At 39.4% G+C, this 10,189-nt stretch overlaps 1 protein-coding gene across 1 annotated transcript; it reads right to left on the reverse strand.

Annotated features, from left to right (window-relative positions):
• Positions 1-249: 249 nt before the first annotated feature.
• On the reverse strand, positions 250-9,888 carry AICDA (activation induced cytidine deaminase; the record flags this gene model as incomplete). The annotated part of the gene is made up of 5 exons (XM_081310782.1): positions 250-303; positions 676-791; positions 1,086-1,356; positions 3,691-3,838; positions 9,731-9,888. 5 exons carry the CDS (start codon positions 9,886-9,888, stop codon positions 250-252), a joined length of 747 nt encoding a protein of 248 aa, XP_081166908.1.
• Between the last annotated feature and the right edge of the window lie 301 nt (positions 9,889-10,189).

Here is a 10,189-nt window from a genome sequence, read left to right on the forward strand (position 1 = left end):
CTTTCAATAGAGGGCAATGCTGCACTCAAAACTGCACCAGTTGCAAAATCACCCTGGTCAGCCTGCGTTCCTTCTCTATGATCAAGACAGATTATTTTTTAAATCATATACAAGTATTTTTTCCCTCTCTACACTCTAAGAAATGAAGAGTTGAAGAGGAAAAACAGAAAAGGCTTGAAGGATTATTCTTCTATCCGCTCTCTTCAACAAAGATATTTCATCATACGTGACATGCCAGGAGGTTTGCTATCAAAGTCCCAAAGTTCGAAAGGCGTCTCGTAAGTCATCCACCTCATATAGGGGCTGCAAAGAAAGAGAAAAATGAATGCAGTGAATGGCTTCAAAACTGAGCTGGACAGGGAAGTCTTCTAAACTGCATGGCTTATCTTTTTAACATTTTGTTAGTAAATTGGAATTGTGATCAGGAGGGAAACACAGCTGAGGAATCTGAGGAGCGATTGACAGAAAGAAGACAAGTAAAGCTATGAAAGAAGGAGAAGGTAAAGGAAAGACATCTTAGCGGAGGGCTCTGAACTATGAATTAACAGAAGGGAAAACTGAATTATTGGAGAAATAAAGTTTCGTCAGATGAAAAAGAGAGTGACTTTTAAAAGTATAAGAAGCTCCAGGAAAAGACTATAGAGAGAAAAAGTGAAAAGCAAGGAAGCCACTTACCAAAAGGATGCGACGAAGCTGTCTGGATAGCCTAACTGAATTCTCATGCAGCCCTTCCCAGGCCTTGAAAGTTCTTTCACGATTTTCTACAAAAGTATTCCAGCAGTAAAAATAATCTTTAACAAAAAAAAAAAAAAAAAAAAAAAAAAGTGGAGGGACAGGGGAAAAAGATAGTTCAGGTCTTCAACTAGAAGTAAAGAAAACCCTGGCCTCATTTCCTCATTTACCCAGGACCTTGTCTCCAAGCCATTCACAGCTTTCCTGGAATTCTAATCAATAATTTTGATTCCTATCGTGAACCTTAGGAAATTCTTCCCCCAGAGTTTTCCCCACTGATTCTTCTCATTCTGAATTGCAATTTAAAATTATGTCTGCTGCACAGAGCTTACGCAAAAGGTTCCCCTTCGCACCTTTGAAGGTCATGATGCAGATTTGGACCCCAGCGCGGTGCAGCCTCCGCAGCCCCTCAGGCTCTGCCTTGTAGTCCTCGCAGAAGTAGAGGCGCGCGGTGAAGATTCTCAGACTGAGGTTGGGGTTCCCTCTCAGAAAGTCTGCCACGTGCCGGGCACAGTCGTAACAGGGGCTCCAGGAGGTGAACCAAGTGACTCGGTAGCACCGGCCAGGGTCCAAGTCCCAGTCCGAGATGTAGCGGAGGAAGAGCAATTCCACGTGGCACCCTGACTGGGGAGAGAGCAGAGAACTCAGTTCACTGACCTTTGTTGTGGTTGTGGTAACTTCACAGGTATTCTCTCCCACAATGAGCTTTTAGAATGCTGACAGTTACTGTCTTTTGTGTTACACAGAGGTCAAGCAAGAGCTCATTAGTAAGAGGTGAACCAAAACCTTTGTGTGTATGTAATACTGGTCTTACCCAGTGAAGGAAGGCTAAGGATTTTTTTTTTCTTTTTTGGGGGGTGTGCGGGGAGAAGGATGAAATAAGTAGAGAATGCTAGAAATAGCATCATACTACCCATACAGAGATTGAATTTGTGCTTTGAAGTTATTTTTGCACATTTTAAGAAGGAAAAATGTCTTGGAAGTTTCTCTTGATGAAACATTGTGGAACTACACGTGGACCCCTAGGTGGAGCTAGGACAATTTGTGAGATTGCTTGGGAGGATGCAAAGAGTGAAAATAGATTATGGTGAATCAAACAGGTGGGTGTTGTAGAAGTAATAGGCACTAGTATGGGCCAAGAGCAATTAAATAATGTGTTCTCTCATTGTATAGTCTCAGTGATTGTAATAATAACTGCAATAGTGGGGTATAACAGGCCAAACTCTTATTGCAGAAGTCATTAATCCCAGAATATGAAGACAGGTTTCATTTTCTAGCTTCAATTTTGAGACTTAAACAAATTACTCAACTCTTGGTTCTTACAGTTCCTCATCAGAAAAATGAGCTGGTATTGTGAGCATTAAATGTGAAAGTGCAGATAAAATGAAAGGTTTCTATACATAGAATGTGTCACATTACAAAATAAGAAAATGACTTGAATGTAAAATCATGATGGTAATAAAGATTGGCAAACAAATAAAAGCAATGAAAATAGCATGACATGCCACACCACAGATTCTTCCCTGGGATTCAACCAAGACTAGATGTCACAGAATGTTAGGAGAGGAAATATTCACAGGCAGAAGCTTATGTAAGACCATTTGATTTTGATGAAGAAGTCTTTTTAAACTCCCTGTCCCACTGTATAGGGGATTAAACTCAGTATTACTCAACATCCCCAAACCTTTGAAAATTTAAAAAAAAAATTTTTTTTGAGATAGGGTCCCTCTAAGATGTGGAGGCTATCCTCAAACTTTCCATCCCCTGCTTCATTCAGCCACCCAAGTTACTAGTTGGTGAAGAAATCTTCTGGAAATGTAATCCTGTCAGGCAGCTGAAAGTTTGATTTAATTAACCAATCAATGGAGGCTTCTCTGAGTTTTCTGGGGCTCACCATAGTAAATGTATTTTCTGGTCTACAATCTACATGAATAGGAGGAATAGAAATCATTGGGAAAAGAGAATTGAGCTGCTATAATTTCACCTATATTTTTCATCTTTATAAATTTTCAAAAATTTTAAAGACACAATTTTTTTTTCATTTAAAATTTTGCTTGAGCTGGGTGTGGTGGCATATGCCTGTTTTAGTCTCAGGTACTTGGGAGTCTGACGCAGGAGAATCACTTAAGTCCACAAGTTCAAGAACAGCCTAGGCAACATGAAGAGACTCCATCTCAAGAATAGAAAAAAAAAAGTTGGAATTTAGTTTGAGGGACTGGGCACATGACAGGGGTACAGTACAGCACTTGACTAGAATGCTGAAAGGCCTGAGTTTGACCTCCAGTACCTAAATAAATAAATAAATAAATAAAATGAGCTGGTACTATTTCCTCATATCAAAATCCTCTTACCTTAATCTCAGGGCAATTCAGAGGCTGGGGATATAGCTCAGTTGGTAGAGTGCTTGCCTCACATGCACAAGGCCCTGGGTTCAATCCCCAGCACTGCACACATGGAAAAAAAAAAAGGCTGGAAAAGGGGAGGAAAGTTTGGGATCAAGTATGGCATTAGGGTACCAGGCATGATTGAGAAGGACATTAAATGACCTTTTAGGCCATGTCTAATATGGGTGCATGGGGAGGGGGTAAAGAAGATTTGAAAAAGTTAGTGGAGACAGAAACGCAAAAAATATTAAAAATAAAAAAATGGGTGGGCTAGGTTCAGTGGCCCATGCAGAGACTCTGGAGGTTAGGCAGGAGGATGGCAACTTCAAGGCAAGCCTCAGCAACTTAGATAAGCCTTAAGCAACTTAGGGAGACTTTGTCTTAAAATAAAAAATAAAAAGGGATGTGGCTCAGTGGTAAAGTACCTCTGGGTTCAATCCCCAGTACTGCACCCCCGCAGTCCCCCAACCCTCAAAAAAAAAAAAAAAAAAAAAAAACCTGGACCCTCAGCAAGTAACTAAAAGCATCTACTGTTTAGCTTTCAACTGCTGGGAAAGCAAACTTTAATTGATACCTTGTTGCGAAGGTGGCCGAAGTCCAGTGAAAAGGAGGTGGCACTATCCCGACGCTTCACCACATAACACAGGTAGGTCTCATGCCGACCCTTAGCCCAGCGAACATTTTTGAAATGGTAAAGAAACTTCTTCCGATTCATCAGAAGGCTGTGGGTGAGAGGAAGGAGAAGGAAATCAGGAACACAGTTCACTCTCTGGTCACTTTGGGTTTTCCTTCAGATGATGATGATGATGGGTGCTGGGGATGGAACAAACTCAGTATCTCTTGCTTGCTAGGCTCTACCACTGAGCTACATCCCCAGCCCTGTTAGTATTACTTTTAAAATTTATAATTACTTGGAAGCATCTCTCCCTTCATTTGCTGGATGCCTGAGACCTACTGAGCTTGGAATCCTGCTTAAACATCTTTTTCTGCTTAAAATTAAGACCAACTGAGAGAAATTTGGCAAGAACCCTAAACTCATTTGAGTTCAATAGACAGTCTCCTCCCCTGGCTGTCTACTAGATGTTGATGACTTAATATTACAAACTTGTTCTTCAGTCTCATAATTATTTTTTTAGGTTTCCCTCCAGTTTCTACTTAAATCTCCAATATGTACCTTAAACTCAACATGGCCAACAGCATCCCTAAAATGTCCACTGTCCTGAACTGCTACTCCCCCTGACTTTACCATGTCAGGTAACCAGACTGGAAACTTGGAATCATCCCTGATTATTTCTTCTTCCTTATTCCTCATGTAATTAATTATTTAAATTTGTTGATTCTGTTGGGTCTCAGAAAGGATACTTTGCCCTGCTGAGAACTTTGAATTACAGGAGCGTGAGAAATCTCAGATGCAGCCTCCGAAGCCAAGGGTCTGACCTTCTGCCTTCCTGTCTAGCGAATGTTAGAAACCAGAATTCCTCTCCCTCAAGAAGGATCATAGAAGCTAAACCCCCTCTCCCCCAAAGCATGCCATAAAATCTGGAAAGGCCTCTCTCTCCCTTCTCTATTAAAGACTCTCCTTGCACAGGTGTCCTACCCTATACCCAGGAGAAGGAATGCTGCATGGACAGGCCACGTAGAATCTGGAGAGACCTTGCTGAGTTTCCTCCCTTACTGAATTACCATTAAATCAGATCCCTTTGTCTAGTCACATTTCCATGTGCTTCCTGTTCTTCATTTGAATCTAAACATAAAAACAGTTTTCCCAGGGTTTGGGGGTCTTTAATTAAATAAACTTATTATGCTTTTCTTTCTTTCCTCCTCCTCTTTTTTTTTCTGTTCCTCCCTTCCTCCTTCCTTCCTTCTTTTCTTTTTTTTTTTAATACCTTTTTAGTTGCAGATGGACACAATACCTTCATTCATTTGTTTTTATTTTTATGTGGTGCTGGGGAACGAACCCAGTGCCTCACACATGTTAGGCAAGTGCTCCACCACTGAGCTACAATCCCAGCCCTCCTTCTTTTCTTCCTGCCTTGCTGGGGATGGAACCACTGGTCTCTTACACAGTAGCCAAGAGCTTTGCCTCTGAGCTATATCTCAGCTATATCTCAGTTCTTCTGCTGCTTTTATAACTTGGCTATATAATCTTCATATTTAGCTAGGTGCATTCTCTCTCTCTCTCTCTCTCTCTCTCTCTCTCACACACACACACACACACACACACACACACACAGACTGACTGTCCCTCCTCTTTTTTTTCCTAGCTCTAAACTCAGTATCTTGCATAGTAAATTGAATTTGTTGAGACACTCTTTGGTAACTCAAGTTTCTTTAAGGAAATTTATAATCCCTTTTAAAGCTGGGAACATAGTAGCACAAGCTATGTGGCAAGGTTGCTACTAAAGCAAGAGTGCTATCTCTGATTTTTGTGGGTCCTTTTTTCCAGAAATATATTTTTCCAACTTGTGGAGATAGTGCTGCTACCTAATGGTACTGGGTAGAAGAGCAAAGAACTTGTAAAGGCCTGGTGAGGAATTTGAATACAGTTTGCTGGCAAGAGAATTGAAACGTTTTTGCACTTTTTTTTTTTTTACATTGAGGCATAATTTACATACAGTAAATTTTGCCCACAATTCTGTGAATATTGGCAGATGTAAACACCCCACACTGCTACCACAGTCAGGTTACAGAACATTTCCCAGGTAACTCGCACAAAGTTTCTTTACCCCGCTTTGCAATCAATTCTCTCTACCACTGACTTGCTTTCTGTAACTATACATTTTCTATTATTTCATATAAACCATACATCATCTCTTTTGGTATTATTTCATTTAACATAATGACTTTGAGACTCATCCATGTTTCATAGTTTGTTCCTTTTTCTTGCAGAGTGGTATTCTATTGCATGAGTATAGCATGTTTTGTTTTCTCATTCACCTGTTGATGGATATTTGGATTGTGCACACTTTGGTGCAACTGTAAGTAAAGGTACTATGAACATTCATGTGCTGGTCTTTGTATGGACATAAAATGAGAATTGATAATTTAATAATGTATTATAGGTGATAGACCTAGCCTTAAAAATTAACTGCCCCAGTGTCAACTTTATTAGATAGAAAATCTAGGACAACAGCCGATTATAGCTGTTTCAATTCTGTTTTATTTTGGTACCAGAGATTGAACCCAGGGGTGCTTAACAGACCCACATCCACAGCATTTTTTATTTTTTGTTTTGAAACAGGGTCTTGTTTAGTTGCTTAGGGCCTCACTAAATTGTTGAGCCTGGCCTCGAATTTGTGATTCTCTTGCCTCAGCCTCCTAAATTTCTAGGATTATAGGCATGCTCTACCTTGCTCAGCTAGCTCTTTCAATTTAAATGTCTCCATTTACACACATAAAAGTTATTAAAAAAACATTTTAAACCTTTAGGAAGAGAACTAGATTTATCAACAGTATAAACATTGTATTTATCAAACAATATAAAAAGTAGTCAACTGTATTCATTTATTTAGTACCGGGGATTGAACCCAAGGGTGCTTACCCACTGAACCACATCTCCAGCCCTTTTTAATATTTTATTTAGAGACAGGGTCTTGCTAAGTTGATAAGAGCCTCACTAATCTGTTGAGGCTGGCTTCGAACTTGCAATCCTCTGTCTCAGAAGGCCCAAGTTGCTGGGATTAGAGGCATGCGCCACCTTGCCAAACTGGGTTGTTTTTTTTTTTTTTTTTGGTACCAGAGATTGAATTTAGGGGCACTCAACCACTGAGCCACATCCCCATCCCTATTTTGTATTTTATTTAGAGCAGGGTCTCACTGAGTTGTTTAGCACCTCACTGTTGCTGAGGTTGGCTTTGAACTCACGATACTCCTGCCTCAGCCTCCCGTGTTGCTGGGACTACAGGCTGTGTTTTGTTTTTAAGTAAATTACGCAATTAGGTACCAGTGGTAAAGCTCAATGGTAGAGTTTTTTGTTTTGTTTTGTTTTGCTTTTTGGTACCAGAGATAGAATCCAGGGACACTTAACCATTGAGCCACATCCCCAGCCCTTTTTATATTTTATTTTAAGACAAAGTCTTACTAAGTTGCTTAGAGCCTCCCTAAATTGCTGAGGCTAGCTTCAAACTTGTAATCCTCCTGCCTCAGCCTCTTGAGCCCCTGAGTTTGCAGAAATGTGTCACCATACCTGACAAATGGTAGAGATTGTGAGAGGCACTGAGTTCAATGCCCAGCACCAAACAAAAATTACAAGAATCTAAAATGGATACAAAGCCTTAGCAACAATCAGCTTTATTTAAAAATAGTAATAATGTATTATGGTAGTCACTATAGCACCACCACTATTTCTATGACTACTTAATTAATTAGCACATAATAACCATCAGCATGTGTAATCTCAACACATAATAAGCTCTTAATAAATATAGAAGAGAAAGAAAAAAAATTTTTTTTTGGAGCCCAAATAGATGTTGTTGTTATTGTTGCTGTCTGTGATACTGAGGACTGAATCCAAGGGTGCTCTACCCTAAGCTTTGCTTATTTTTAATTTTGGGATAGGGTCTCCCTATATTACTTGGACTCTCCTTGAACTTGAGATCCTCCTGCATAAGACTTCTGAGTCACTGGAATTATAGTAACACAACACTGCACCCTGCTGAGTCAACAGATTGAACATCATCTCATACCAATATCCCTTTTATATTCAACCTTTGGGGCTGTATAGATAAGAAAAGTGAGGAACCTTTTACCTTTTTTCCCTTCTTCCATGCTGGGGATCTAAGCTGAGGGGGCATCCATCATACCTTTGAGGCAAGCACTTGACCACTGTACACCACCATCCCTGGAAATCTTTTTTCATGCACCACGGGTGGTATGTGGTGTATGCATGTGCCTGTGAGCTCATGAATATGTGTGTGTGTGTGTGTGTGTGTGTGTTAGGGCAGGTTCGGTTATCATGATGATGGAGAAATGTCCCAGGAATATAGAAAAGAAGGATATGGAATAGTAAAGGAATTCAGAGTGTTTTTGTGTCCTATCTCATGTGAAATGGCAGTTGGCCTTTACTATTTCAGTCAAAGTTGTGCACTGGAATGAAATGATTTGCTGGAGCCTGATCTGTTATGAACTTTCTTGATCCATTTCTTCCCTAGCTTGGAACCTGTTTCCAGGACCTGTTCTTCTATGGTATGTCTCCTAGGTAGGAAGGACTTTGCAGAGACAATTTTTTTCAGGCCCCCAGGTTGACAGCTGCTTGGACAGCTGTGTTCCCTGAGGCAGAACATGAGCTGCATCCCCAGCAATGCAAACCAGAAAGAAATGGGTTAAAAATAATCCTGACATAGTCATCTTCTGCTATCCCCAGTGAACTCTGCACATAGGACCTTCGTGAATGATAATTATGTATTGTCCTTTTGTCCTGTTGAGTTTTGTCTTTCTCTATCCTTATTTGTCTTTCTCTGAATTTCAACAATTGACTTTTCCTTTGTTTTGCCTTTGCTTATGTACAAAGATTTCCACTGGACCTTTAGCCAGGATTTATACCTCAGATTAGTATTCACACTCTCACTGCAAACTGAGGAGACAGTTGATATTATTTTTTTCTCAAGAAAATGTTCTAAAGAAGATTTAATGTACCATTAAAAATCTTATTTTTGTTTATTTGCTTTTGCAGGACTAGCAAGCACTCTACCACTGAGCTACACCCCCAACACTACCATTGAAATTCTTAATTATGGAGTCTAAATTATTTGCGAAAGAATTACATTGAGATAATATATGTAAATTATGTATGATTTCCCTATATTCCTAGTAATCATCATGATAATAATGGAACCACCATATAAAACTATAATGCACTAATAAAAATATGGAAAAAAATAGAATGGAATAAGCTCTATAATAATAACTTACCATAAAATGCATGTTGAGACACTGAAAACTTTACAGAATCCACATTTAAGAAGTAAGTTAGACCATATTTGAAAAAATGTAAAGATTAGTCAAATAGTAAACATGCCACTAACTGGCCAGTACTTGGACCTATAACATAAAATAACTTGCTTAAATTAATTTTTATCTTTATAACAACCTTAATGACTTTCAAGCAATTAATCTTGAATGTTTTATATATTTTTTTAAAGTACAAATTTCCTTGCCACAGCTAAATTATTTCAGTAGTCTCCCTAGGACAGTTTGTCTTCAAACAGTTTTATTATTGAATATTCACAGATTTATCATAAAAAATTACCACTACTGTTTTTAGTATAGTATTGCTATGACCTTTTTATGATTCGAGTCTCTAAAGATTGCTCTGTTAATATTTCTGTCATAAACTAGTTCTGGTTGTGGCAAATCCCAGGACAGATCAGTACATTGTACATATTTTGTGTGTGTGTGTATGTGTGTGTACAACATGAAAAAGAGAGGGATGGAGACAAGTGCAGAACAGAGAAAGTTAGGCTGAGAACATGCAAGTCCTGATCAGAAGATGAGTCAGATTCAGAATAAAAAAGAGCACATTGACCAAACAGATCTTGCAGCTGAGAAAGGGATAGCTACTGACCTCACCATTCAGATTTACTCGAAGAAACCCAAAAAGGAGATTGCCTCTTTACCTGTCCATAGTGGATTCCAGAGTGTCTTTCTTGATTCTGAAAGTCTTAGGCCAAGAAAATCTTGCCTCAAGCAATGATGCTTCACTGCCTCTGTCTGACAAAAAAATTGGCCCCTCACATTCAAATTTGAACTTGCTCTTGTAGACTCCTCCCCCCATAGCATCACCACCACCAGGTACCCCAATAGCCTTCTTCCTAATTTGGGTCCGGTGAAGATGGGTGGGGTTGTCATAGGCAGAGTCATAGGGGTTAAATGATTAAAGGCAGCTTTACTGAATGTTTCCTTTAGGGCTGCCTCTAAGAAACCAAGAAGTCCATGCTTCATAGGTAACAAACATCAGGAGACAGTAATAGTATACACTTCTTAAGTTAGAATCATGGTAATAATATCTCCCCCACCACCTCTTTCTTTTCTTTTTAAATTGGGATTGAACCCGGAGTGCTCTAACCACTGAGCAA

Source organism: Spermophilus citellus (genome assembly GCF_964194105.1).
Source record: "Spermophilus citellus genome assembly, chromosome: 10".
NCBI lineage: Eukaryota > Metazoa > Chordata > Mammalia > Rodentia > Sciuridae > Spermophilus > Spermophilus citellus.